The sequence below is a fragment of the Protopterus annectens genome, chromosome 13.part0, assembly GCF_019279795.1.
Source record: "Protopterus annectens isolate FY-2018-M chromosome 13.part0, PAN1.0, whole genome shotgun sequence".
NCBI lineage: Eukaryota > Metazoa > Chordata > Ceratodontiformes > Protopteridae > Protopterus > Protopterus annectens.
Genome location: NC_056747.1, coordinates 1,226,982,508 through 1,226,996,758, shown reverse-complemented (window position 1 = coordinate 1,226,996,758; position 14,251 = coordinate 1,226,982,508). Strand labels below are relative to the sequence as shown.

Below are 14,251 nucleotides of genomic sequence, written 5' to 3'. Positions count from 1 at the left end.
ACAGGAATCCAGGCCACAGGAAGCACATGTGGGACTGTGAGCAAGATGAACAATGCCAAATATTTAAAGACGTGTACATATATGTTGGACTTTCTTCTGGGCAATTGATATCTTGAGCATAGTCCAGTCAGATTCATTGCACTCAGAACTTAGTCTTCTTTGACGTAAAGGTGCAACTTGTCTTGCACAGATGCCCTTTCATTACTTTCCCAATATTTCAGTGCCTTTTGACTATGTCTAGCTGATGCTTTTTCCAGTGACTGTATCTCATCACCAACTGGTGATTACTTGACAACTTTTCCCTCTTTTCAGATGAATGTCCAGGACATAACCTCAGGTCTGATGAGTTCTTATAAAGTGGTAGTGAATAGAAGATAAGCCTTAATGTTTAATTCTGCCAGAATAGTTGAAGTTTCGGATGTCACATAGCCATCTAGTAAATTTTCTTTGTAGTCCCTAGAGGAGAATTGACTCACCATTAGAATGGGGGCAAAACATAAAATTTGACTGAATTAGTTGTCTTAACATAACTTGCAAATACTTTGTAAGAAAAGCAGTAGATCTAGACTGCAAACTTCTGAAAATCTGACTGCATGCTTTTAGTGTTTTAGATTTGATCACAGAAGCACTGACATTAAAATTCAGTTTGGGGTTGATTGTAACACCAAGATCTTTAAAGAAGAAAGTACTCCGAATAAGGTGCCATGATTCATTTTCATGGGCCCAAAAGTCATGAAATTGCATTTACTAAAATTGATGTTAAACCCATTCCCATTTAGCCATTTTACTATGGTAAGAAGATAACGAGCAAACTATAACAAGTGTCAGTAGTAATAACAGATCCTAACTTGATGTTATCTATGTATGTGACAATCCAAAGTTAAACTGTTAGTCATATAAATACTGCCCAGACTTTTTTCAGGTTTGTAGTAACCATTAAAAATGGACTGAAAATACTGAAGAACAACAAATATTGAAAGTCTCTCTTCTCCTTTAAACTTGTGATTTGCAGGGAGGATAGGCTCCCTTGCACCCCTCAAACTTGTATATACCCACTTTGAGATAGCCGTACCACAGAACAAAGTAAGTTTTCTAGTAAATGGCAATCTCAGATGTAGTACATGTAAGTCCAGATTTTTTAGCCGTTCGATTTCCACATCTCAGTTCTCTGCAGTGTGGGTCCTCACATTTTAAGTAGTTACAGAGCATGAGCCTTTGCATTGCATACTGCTTGGGTTGCTTTGGAAGGAGAATTTCTTCTACTCTTAGCATAAGAAATAGAGTCCGCATATAGAAGAGTTACTGTCAAATAGAAAGAAGTCAAGTACTTTTCATTAAGTGACTTGGAATATGGATTTTTTGCAGAATGAATGCAGTTTATTGAAAAATTGCTAGTTTTAATCCTCCTATTCCTCCTCTTAGATTCAAGGTTTAGAAGAGAATGAGAGATTTCATTAATTGTAAGCATCTACATTTTACCACTGTCTTCTTTCTGTTTATTAGGCATTATGACTCCATTTTAGTCTAGCAGTAGCTTCATGGAGAACAAAGTGTGCAAACGTGTAGTATGAATGCTTTTTAAACACTTGAGATGTGTTAGTTAATAAGTTCATGTTTACATTTAGTCTTAGCAGTATTCTCTTTATCCTTTACTTGGACTCCAGTAAGAAACTGGAATCTACCTAGTTGCATTGTGTGACTCAGCAAAGTATGTGGTTTATTATTTAACTGTAATGTTGTGTGTGTGGTTACTCTGTATTGCTCATGTCTAGTTTGGAGCTGAAAAGGAGTATTTGTCACAGTCCTCTTTTACAGCTAACAATCCAAAGTTGAACTTTTATTCATATAAATAAAGATCAGACTTTTTTTTTTAAGTCTCTGTTTTAACTCATAAACTCAAGGTTGTTAAAAAGTAAAAAGGACTGACACCACACTTACAGTATGTATGAATCATTTCATCTAACTGTTCATCTAGTTTTGAAGCTCACCCTTGGGTTTAACGTGCTATATCTTTATTATAAAGATTCACATAATGAACAAAGATTATTTCTGGATTGCAGTTTATAATGTGATTAAATTATTGAATCAACAACATATGAGAAGTGTACTGTTTTGTGCACATTGTGAAGGGCATTAACTAACTGGCTATATTTTTCTTTCTAGAGAAAATGGGCAGGGCTCTCCATTGGCCAAGAAGTAGAAGGTAAGATGATGCTTCTTGTTATAATTGGGTCGTACTTTATACTAAAAGGGATGTGGTGGGCTACAGGTGACCATTGAGGATGCAAACTGATTTATGTCATCATACCAGAGGACTATAGAAAAACATGACTAGATGTGTCTAAGAGTGGAACAGGTAGTGCACTTCAAATTGGCCGAAGCCCATTGCATATCTGACTGAGTATGACTACCATATGAGGATGTGTATTAATCCACTGTCATGCTCCAGTGCCAGTAATGCATTTACTTTTTAAGAAATAGATTACTTTCTCTTTTTTAAGATTTTATTTTCAGAAAGATAATTTATATGGACTGTTATATGGACTGCTCATCAGAAATTTGCATGAGGCCAGTTAAGTGCATCAGTTTTGTACTTGAGTTCTGCCATTTTCCCTAAAGTGGTGGATCCTTGCAAGCAGGCTCCATTTCATACAGGTTCACTAGTTCAGCATGTGTAAAATCAAACATGAAAGTATGTATCAGAGAATGATATACATGACAAGGATGGGCTCTGGGATCAGAGAATATGACTGATCTGCTCACAAGCTGTGGTTACTGGAGGTGACATGTTGGTCTGCAGCAAGATCTGCTGCAGCTTGTAAAAGTGCTAAATTCATGGCAACTAGCATTTGGAAAAAAATGCAGAACTATACATTTTTAAACACTTCTTGAATTATCACTTAAGACATAGGCAAACATACATTTATATAAAAGAAAACAAACCATGTTCACATGTTCGCAGAAGCATTATACCTAGGTTCATAGGTTGGTACTAGGCTATCGGCCCTAGGGCCTATACAAGCCTAGCCATAACAATTCCCTGGATATTTCTTCCCACAATATTTACTTCCCTGTACCATATTCATTCTTTTATACAATTGTCATCAGTGCAACTTTACATGGATTGCTCAGTTTCTGCCTTCCCTTAAACCTCATTCCTCTATTCTTCATGTATTGTTCCCACAATGTCCACATTTTTCTATGTAATTTGCCCCTAGCTTTTTCTAAAGATCCCATTTCAGGTTTTTTTTGTCTCTGTTACAATATTCACTACTTCAAATACAGTTAGTTTAGAATTTGTTTTCCATTTTCTAGTAATTGCTGTTTTAACTGCCACCCACCAGAATTAAACTTAACAAGGCTTTTCTTTGGCTAGACAATTCAGCTACTTGTATCCCAGCTCAAAAATAATTTCCTAACTTACACCCATTTTTCTCACCCAATATTTCAAACAGAGTACTTCATAGGGAATTTTTTAAAAATCTGCCAACTCATTATACTCCCAAAACATATGTTCTCAGTTACCGCTTTTTTTACTCATCACACCTCCAGCGTTTGCCATCTACATGAGGAAAATTTCTCTGTAGTCTCCTGCTTGGGGTATAAGAATACCTATGCAAACACTTGCAGGCAAAAATCCTAAATCTTCTAGATTTTGTTGTATATTTTGGGAGCCATACGCATGTCTTCCCATTGTTACTTTGTGAATTGCTTACTTAATCACTTTTTGTTCTCCTCTGATTCCTGTAGTTATTGTGAAATATTTTTGTGCCCTACTAATTATCCCTTTTTTAATAACAGTTTATGTTCTAGATTCTACTAAAAACTTAACCAGTACAGGTATTTCATTTAAAATTCCCCTATCCTTTCTCTTAATTTATACTCTGATATCAATCCCTGATGAGGAAGGCAGTCTGTGGCTTGCAGGCCAAATGTATTCTTAGCCCCTTCCCATTCTGTTACCTGTTCCTCTGTAGTTATTTGCTCCGATTAGTTCCTTTGCCAGTTTTCTCCAGTAAATTCCAGCCCCCTCTTGCCGATTCTCTGTACCCCTAATTGCAGTCATCCCAATTGGCAGAATCTCCTCTGTCCATTCCCATGCTAACTTAGTTCTTCGAATACTTTCTGCTACGTAATGAATATAATAAAACTGTACGGCTGTTATTCTCCTTAAGGATCTTCACCCAAAATCCTACTCTTTCCTTATTTCTTGACCCCCCCCCCCCGAGTCATCATTATCCCTTTCCATTCCGAATTATAGCTTTCTGCTTGTGTTATGTACAGTATATGAGCCTTAACCATGTATCTCTAAAATACCCCTTCAAATCAGGAAATCCTAAACCATCTTGATCTACTGGAATGATCAGCTTATCCCACTTGACCCTTTCCCTGTTCTCTTCCCAGATAAATCTTTCAACTCTGTATTAATTACTGTCCACAACATCTCTTCTGGTTGATAAAAATATGCCTAATCTATATATAAAACTAAAGGGACTAAAACATTGTCATAGCTTGTATCTTGCTAGCCATATCCATAAACACAACTTCCAGTTTCTCAGCTGTTGTATTATCTTTTGTTTAGTCTCTTCCCACATATCCTTAGCTCCCATAAGAGAATCCTTTTTAACCCATACTCCTAAATACTTCATATTGCCATGTCCCCGGGTATTGCTGAACAAGTTCATGTGTGACTACATAGTTTACAGCTATAGCCTTTGTTTTGCCTTCATTATTTTTTTATCCTGAAAAGAAAAATGAAACTATATCAGTGTGTTCCACAATACTGAGATGTCCTTTCCTGTTTTTATCAGGTACAAAATAATATCATCTCAAATAAAGCCAATTTTTTCTTGATTATCCCACCAGTTATATCCTTGAATTTCTGAGTCTCTTATTTTCTTTGCCAGTGACTCTAAATGTTTGTCTTTCGGCTTTTTCCCGGTAAGGGGTCGCCACAGCGGAAGTCCGGTCCGCTAATGATTGGCTGTAGATTTTTACGAAACGCCGAGGTGCCAGCTCGACGCCCAACCTTCAATGAAGGCACACCCATTTGCGCACGCATGTCTTTCGAACACTACCCAACCGCGGGGAGGACATGCAGACTCCACACAGAAGGCACTCCCAAGCCATGCCGAGAATCGAACTGGAGAACCTCTTGCTGTGAGGTAACAATGCTACCACCGCAGCATTAAGATAACAGAGGGCAAAGAGGGTACCTCTTCCTGATTCTTCTGTTCAGATACAGTTTATCAGAGAGGAACACTCTCTCTTTAAGTTTTGCCTCTGATCTCTCATATGTCCCCCAAGTCAACCATGTTATTGCATCAGTGAATGCAAATGCCTAACTCATAAAATTTCACCTTACTTTGTTGAATGATTTCAACAGAGTAACAACAGCAGCAACATTTTTTTACATTCGTCTTCTGTCTGGATCATCATTGTTCTATTAATGATGTCAAATGTTTGCCTTCCCTCCAGAAAACCACAGTGATCCATATCTATCAAATTTGATAATACCTTTTCCATTCTTTTAGCTGTTATAGACTTAACGCTTTATGGTCATGGTTTAAAATTGAAATGAGCTTATATGAAGTTGGGTGTGATGAGTCTTTACCGTCTTCAGGTATTACAGCCACCACAGCTTTCTTCTAGGAAATTGGTGCTTCCCCTCCTTTTCAAATACTGTCAGACAAAACCTTCCAAATCTTTATCACTTTCTTCCCTTCTAGCTACCCGACTTCCGCAGGAAGATCATCTACTCGTGGAGACTTCCCTGTACATTAATTATATGCCACCATTTTTATATTATTTCGTCCTATCATAACTTAATTGTTGAGCCTCAACTACCTCTAATTTTGGCATACTTAAGTCTTCCATAATTATTTCCATTTGTGTTTTTCTTGCTTTCAAGACTCCTCTGTTTTATACAGATTTTCATAAAATTTCTGAAATATTGCTAGTACCACTATAGGATCTCTGGTTATTTTTATTGTTATAGGCTCCCCACAACCCTTTCTACTTTGTGTTGCTGTAGTTATTGTTCTAAGAGTTTTTGTTCTCTGGAGGTATTATCAAAAGGCATTTGCTTAATGCAGTCCTTGTAAACTGATGCATATTATACAGATACTCCCTTATTTATTTTTTCTTTACCACTCTGCAGTTGTGCCTCTTCTTGATCTGTGCGATTCATCTTATTCAGCAGTACTTTGTCAGCCCCTCTAAATAATTGTTACTTCTTAGCCAGGTGTGTTTTTCTTTTATTGCTACCATATCTTTAAACTCCACTTTCATTTTACCAACTTACTTGCTATAACTTCTGAAGAAATGTTTATCTTTGCTAATAATGCTCGATTAATTTCCACTACCCATTCATGAAATTCCTCTCTTTGTAACAGGTAGGTGGGGAAGCACCAGTGTCTCATTTTTATTTCATTACCCTGCATTTTTATCACAGTTGTTATTGACACATAATCTGAGGTAATTATTGGATGTGTGTTAAAGCTTTCAATTAAATACACATGTTCATGTGAAATATAATTTTTGTGTAGTGTAGCCCAGTTATTGTATCCTGGGGAATAATATGTAAATTCTCTCCAAGTTCCTACTACTGAATTTGCCTCTTCTGTACCAAATATTTTCATAAATTTCTTCTGAAATCTGCCTTCTTTTGTTATGATTTCCCTTTCTGGTCCTCCAGATACATCCTCATTATTGTAAATCAAGTTCCAGTCCCCATTTATAAATACTATTCCTTGATGGAAGGTGAATATTTCTTCCAAAATTTTCTTAAACTCCATAATATCAGTTTTAAGCAGAATATAAATGCAAGCATAATCATCCTCATTTACCAGTAGCCCATTACTACCATAAATCTACCATTACTATCTTTTTTCTATTTTATCACTGTTGGAGTACCTTTAGCAATTAGTGTAAGTACTCCCATTTTCCTTTGACCTGGATATTCTACTGAATATCCGTCCTGAAATCCTTTGTTTTTCAAATTCATATACTCACTTCTTTCCATATGTGTCTCCTGTTGCATTGCTATTTGCTTTCTGCATTTCTTAAGGTCATTTTACCTTTTGTCTATGCCTGTGAGGCCATTCACATTCCAAAATAATATATTTAGTGTAGCCATTATGATAAGTTATTATTCCTACTTATGTATGACACCTTTCTTAAAAGACATTTCCAACTTTTGTATTTCATGGATGCAGTGATATTTGGCAGGTTGATCCTTATACAGTTGTTTCCTGTCTTCCCCATGTGAATTTACGTCACATTTTGTAAGACTTTTTTGTTTTAATGAAAACCTTCAAATAAATACCACCAGAACACCTTCATAACTTAGTAATGTAAAACAGACACAGCAGCTTGCCTGTTGACACTCCCTGATTGCTGGGACATATTTGCTTCACTTTTGCAGGTGTACAGTGAATAATCATTTCCACAAATATTTTACTGCCTCCAAGTTTTAATACTTTGTCCCTATGCTACAATTTTGTTTGTATCAAATCTTTTAGCTGGAATGATTGCATCTTTAGTAATACAGGTCTTGGCTGCTTTTTCATGGCCAGGTTTGGAGCATACACACAATGTGCTGTTTCAATTAACAAATCCTGATGTGGAATACCATTGCATTTACTTATTTATGCTTTCATAAAATTAACAGTCTGTTTCTTTCAGTTTCTCTGGTACAGCAGAAAATCTCAGGTTTTCTCTGCATGCTCTGTCCTCTAACTAACACTTTTTGATGCAGCTCATCTTGAGCACTGTCATACTTGGTCAGCCTTTTTTTCATTTTGACCACTGAGTTTTGCATTTTATCAGTTCGTCTGAATAGCTGTATAAAGTGTTTTCCATTTTTTTAACCTTTTGTTATTTTAATTGATATACCCCTTAAGTGTTTTATTTATTTTAATCAGCTCTGAGCACATTTGACTTATGTTCTCTTCTAAACTACTGGAAGTGACCTCTAGTTCCAAAGCTGGAGCTTGAATTGCTTTTTGTTGAGCAGCTGCAGGATTTTTCACAGTCTGTATTTTCTCTTCACCTTTTCTAGCTGATATTTTTTTTTCAGGCTCTCCAAGTTTTTGTGCTGGCATCCAGGCAGTGTGCTTACTATCTGGGAACTGAATTTTACTAAAACAGGCAGAATTACTGGCCCTTCTCTATCAGTCTGTGTTTTCACACTGGGAAAGCAGAAGCTAAGCTGTTGATCAGTGAGCAGCCATCTTCCAGAACTGCATATTGTGATGAGTGACACAAAGAGAAGCTTCTGTACTTGGAGAGTTGTCTATAGGGAATGTAGATGAGAAAAATATATGAGAATAATAATCTCCCATAGTTTGAATCATGTAGTGCATTGTACACTGGCAGTATGAAAGCCAGCCATGTGCTAAGCAAAGGATTTGTAATTGTAATCACTTGTTCTTCGTATTTGTGGGTGGAACTTCAGTTCTTTCAGGATGTTTGCAAGTGAATATAGTGATTGCGTTCTATTTATTTTTTGCTGTTTCGCCTGGATTGTGGCTGCAAACAGCCCATAGAATTATCCCAGTAGTCCAGTTAATTAAGTCATTAATATAGGGTGAGTTACATAACTTGTGGAGTGAAGTCAGGAGATGCTGAGGTTATCCCCCTTTGTACATGGTACTGGTAAGGGTATGTCAGGAGTACTTTGTACAGTTCTGACAGACACACAGAAAGGGAGATTAGGTTGAGGAAGCATACTTTGAAGAGTTACCAAGAATTTTAATGGGAATACAGTGGCTAAGGTATAAAGAAGAAACTGGACAGCTGGCATTCACTTGAACAGAAGATTCTAACACATTATATTGCCAGGTCGATTATAAAGGAACTGCTGTTTTAAATGTCTGATAGTAAGGACTTGCTAGAGACACTGGGAGACTGTTTGTTAGTGAAGGGATAATGAGAATATGGGTCTATATTAAATTATCGAAGAGGCATTACAGCGAATGCCTGTTCGTTGACACGAGAAGAGTGAACCCCAAATTACCCCTACAGCCAAATCAGCATTTTTTTCCTCTGGAAAAAAATCACTGATCCAGCCAGAAACGAAATACCACAAGCAAATAACTCAGTGGGGGGTTTTGCTCCCACAAACTAAATATACCAACTCCAAGATCACACTACAGTGGTGAAAGTGGCAAATTTACGCTGACGGTCAAGTGATTTTTTTTCCCCCCGAGGAAAAAATCACTGATTCGGCCGTTCGCATAATTCGCGGTTCGCAGTTTTCATGTTGATGAAGAGGCATTCACTGTAATGCCTGTTTGATATGATATAGACCCTGAGGATAACATGATGGAAAGATGGGATAAAGAAGGTGTAGCTGCAGAGGGATAACTACATCATTCAGGCAGGCTCACTGGCCATATGAGTTCTTGAGTCATCATCTTTCTGTTTCATGAGTTACTGAAGCTTTTTCATTATTTTTTTTCAGTGCCACAACTGATACCAGGCTTTCACTGACCTCCACTATCCAGTGGAAGATGTAACTGGAAGCACACTGGTCAGGTTGTCAGTGGGCCATCATATATTATGCAGCTAGTGAATTTTTTGAGCATGCTGTTAAGTTCCCAGGCCAGGCAAATATATGGCATCATTGTATACCCACATGCTTAAATGTCTTGCGTACTACTTTTTCATTAGATGCCCAGAACTAGCATTATTCATCTGCAAGGTGATGAAGCAGCTGTGGCAACACATATCAGTTCCTATGAGCTAAGCAACCAGCTGCACAGTTCCACCAATTTTAGCCAGCATTTTAGTACTCCTGGTGCTGACTGAACCAAGGACCACCAGCACTGCAGTTAGAATACTCATTGTAAGGCATTGTTTTTTATTTTTTAATGTACTTTGCATTTTCATTCATAGATGTGAAAATCAGGCTTGAAATATTTATGGAGATATCACTTATGAAAGTTGTGTGAATAGTAAAGAAGTTAATAGATCCCTGCTTATACTTCTTTAAAGTCTTTTTGCAAGATTGTGTTTGCAAAAATCTCAGGTATGAAAATATTTACAGGATTAGGAAATTGCAGTTATGCATTTTAAAATGTGCATGTATTCCATGGAGGTTCCCTTAAATAACTGTACTTAGAGAGTCTGATGATGGTAATATGGAAGCTTGGTGAGTCTGATATTTTTTCTTACTGGTTATTAGCACCTGTCTTTGTTTTGAGTGTAATTTAAAATGAATAAACATTTAATGAAAAAAATGTAATAAGAATTGAAGAAAGCATGTCCTCTTCTTCCCAGTTGGAAAAAAAAATCACTACAATCATAAAAATCCAAAAAAGAGTTTTCCTGCGAAAAAAGTAACCTATCTTGCAGAAACAGTAAAATATTTCATATTTATGGATAGTGTACAGTTACTTACCATTTGTAGGCTAAGTTATAGTGGTCACTATTATTCTAAGAGCAGAGTCAATCTTTATGAGATGCCCAGGGGACCTCAGTGTTCATTTATTTATTTATTTTACATTTGTTAACCGGGAAATTCTGACTGGACCAGGTCCATTTTCAGCGGAGGCCCGGGGAGAAAAGCTCCAACATCAAGTTATACAAATACAGTACATCCAGCATAATACACAAAACAGGTTACATCATGTATGCTGAGCATAGTAATATAACAAGAATTAATAAAAACACTCCAGGTAAAAGATATAGAACATGGGTAAAAAGACAATGTCAGTCATACTTTGGTAAGAAAAGAAAATATATCAAGTAAGATTCTACAGTTAAAAGTACCCTTTCTTAAGCCTAATGACAAGTTCTTGTAGGTTGGTCATTCTTTGAGGTGTTTTGTTTTCCTTGACTTATCTGTTCCTTCCTTCCATTATGCTCAACATTAATAAGTATGAAATGGTTGTTAATTTTTGTTTCCAAATACTCACAGCCATCATTGGTCCACTTTTATCTTGCCTGAGTTGACTTGCATTTTGGTGGACTTGAAACATGGTAACCACATGCATCCCCTTTGTCGGAAAGGATGAGGTAGCCATGAGTTGCTTTTATTTTCTCACCCCAAATCTTGACCAGTCTTTTAGCATCTGGCTTGCTATTTGAACCAGGGTCTCCTGCATAACAGGAAGAGCTTATTTTTTTAGAACAAATGGCAGCTGGTTACTTCAATGAAAGAGGGTGGGGTTGTGGAAGCAACTGGATGGGCGGGGCTGTGTTACGGCAGGTCAGTGACTGTTTAACCAAATAGCTAGATTTGGTCATTTCCACACACAGACTGACTCAGTACCCACTCTGCATAGCCACTTTGTTGATTTATTAACTTCAGATTTCTGATTGTGATCAAATAAATAATAATAATGGTTTTATAGTTCACCTTATTTTACTCAAATGCATACAAGTCCTGTCATACCAGATCAATAACTGTTTAACTGTAATCTGACAGTAGTGGGGGTTAGGCATTTTCAACCACAGAATATCATCTTCCCATCAGTAACACCCCCTTTTAATTGTGTATGCTTCAGATATCGGAGTCTAATTAGAAGAATGAATAAGTACATAAAGGCCACAGTAATGTATTTCAGATTGCTGAGATCAGAGACATAGCATGCACCCCAATGCAGCCCCTCAAAGCAATGTGCCACCACTTACAGCCATGCTGATGACTGTATACACCTCTGATGTCTGATTCCATCAAATGAATGAGCAAATCCATTAATATGTCCACAGTAGTACATTTCAGCTTATTGCTGTCAGATACATACTGTGCAACCTACTGCAACCCTCCTGCATGAAGACACACACACACACACACACACACACACACACACACACACACACACAATCACATGTATGAATAGTCATGCTAATATATTTCATTTCATTATTGTTAACATTTTTCCATTTACATGCATTGTACATTACACATCTTTTTTGCTTGTAATTTTCATCACTTCATTTACATAAATTGCTGAATTCCTTCCTCTCATTAAACACCACTCCTCCCCTCCTGAATATTATTTTGCATGTATTGTTCCTGCAATTTCTATGTAATTTGCTCCTTCTGTTTTCTAAACATCCCTCTGCCAGTTTTTTATCTTTTTATAATATTCAGTACTTCGAATACAGTTGGTTTAGACTTAGATTTCCATTTTCTATTAACTGGTTTTTTTTTTTTTTTGGCAGCCAACAGAGTTGAACTTAAGGCCTTATTTTGTCTGGCCGTTTAGATCCCGTGTCCCATGTTAAATAAATAATTTTCTTAATTGCAGCCATTTCTCACCCAACATTTCTGAAGAGTACTCTGTATGGAGTTTTTTTTAAATCTGCCAGTTCATTTCAGTCTGAAAACATAAGATACCCTTTTCTTCCCCATCACACCTCCAACATTTGCTATCTACCTGAGGAAAATTTTTTTGAAGTCTGCTTGGGGTATAAAAATGTTCATATAGTTAGAATTTAGTATTTTATATACCCTACGAATTATCCCTTTTTATCAGCAGCGTCTGTTCTACATTCAACTAAAAAATTTTCCAGAGCAGGTCTGTCACTTATTTCCCTATTTCTTTCTCTTTCTCTTTGTCTATACTCTGATACTGGTTCCTGGAAAGCAAGGCAGTCTCTAGTCTGCAGTCCATGTGTTGTCTTAGCCTTATCCCACTCTGTTACCTTTCCTTCTCTCATTATTTACTCCAGATACCTTGATACCATTGCCATTTTTCATAGGTTCATAGGTTGGTACTAGGCTATCAGCCCTAGGGCCTATACAAGCCTAGCCATAACAATTCTCTGGCTATTTCTTCCCACATTATTTACTTTCCTGGACCCCTGACGTGATCCCTGGGGTGAATTTCCTTTCTCCCATCCAATCATCAAGGTTCCTCTTGAAGAGGTCCAAAGAGGCACTCTGCTTGACATGTATGGGCAATCTATTCCAGAGTCTGGGGAGTCTCTGGGTCAGGAATCTATCCCTCCAGCATGTTTTGTTTATTGTGATGACAAGGTTTAGATCCCTGGAGCATGTAGCTCTGAGGGATTGGGATTTCTTTAAGTGTAGCATGTCCAACAGCTCTGGGTTTGACATGGCCTTGTATGTTAAGCAGAGATCGCCTCTGAGTAGACGATATGCGACAGAGTATAGCTGCAGTTTAAGGCGGTCAGCGTAGGGCATCTGCTTTAGGCCTGTGATTCTTTTAGTGAGGTATTTCTGAGGCCTTTCCAGTTGTTGCAGATGTCTTGAGAGGTACATACCAAATGGGGCGTTGTATTCTATAATGGGTCTAATGAGGGATGAGTACAGTGGGACAATGACCTCCTTTTTTCTGGATGAAAAGCCCTTTGTGATGAGGTGTGCCACATAGAAGGATTTCCTGACTGTTGTGGCGATGTGGTTATCGAAGGTGAGACCACTGTCCACCTGTGTCCCTAAGTCTCTTATCACACTTTCTGTGTTTAGTGTACTGCCACCTATATGGTAATTCATGGATACATGTTTTTCCCAAAGGGATAACAATACATTTCTTGGCATTGAGCTTGAGCCCATGGCTCTGGCACCAAGCATCTGTTTCTGTAAGGCCCTTTTGTAGAGTATCCACATCATTTGGGGATTCAATAATGGCTCCCAGTTTGCAGTCATCTGCAAACTTTGTTAGCCAGAGTCCCTTAGTGTTGACCTGTACTTCAGAGAAGTAGATGCCAAACAAGAGCGGCCCCAGGACTGAACCCTGAGGTACTCCACTTGTCACTTGTCTGGAGCTGGATTTGGAGTCGGCTACTTTTACAGTGTGGGTTCTATCAGTAAGCCATTTAGCAACCCATTGGGTGACATAGGGATTAATGCCCAACTTAGTAAGTTTATCTATGATTCCAGAGTGGGGATGGTGTCAAAGGCCTTGGCAAGGTCTAGATAGGCTGTGTGGACCACCTTACCCTTGTCCATGGCTCTGGAGACTGATTCAAAGAAGTCAGTCAGGTTCAGGAGACAAGATCGGCCCTTCACAAACCCAAACTGGGTGGGGTCCAGTGTTTGAAGGTTGCCAATGTCTTTGTTTATAAGTTCCATGATAATACGCTCCATGGCCTTGCAGATAAGGCTTGTCAGACTGATGGGACGGTAGTTTCCGGGATCCAAGGTGGATCCCGGCTTGTGGATTGGGATAAGTGTAGCTCTGCCACTCAGTGGGCACGAAACCTGAGGTGAGGCTATGATTAAACATGACACTTGGGTGAGGTGCCAGTTCATATTGTAGTTCATGTAGTACAC

General features: G+C 37.9%; 1 protein-coding gene across 1 annotated transcript in view; it reads left to right on the top strand.

The window, feature by feature from the left end:
- NSF (N-ethylmaleimide sensitive factor, vesicle fusing ATPase) overlaps positions 1-14,251 on the top strand; it is a 1,516,106-nt gene that overhangs the window by 451,417 nt on the left and 1,050,438 nt on the right. Inside the window, exon 4 of the mRNA XM_044055231.1 lies at positions 2,164-2,203. Coding sequence (XP_043911166.1) covers positions 2,164-2,203 — 40 coding nt within the window. The remainder of the gene's footprint in view (positions 1-2,163; positions 2,204-14,251) is intronic.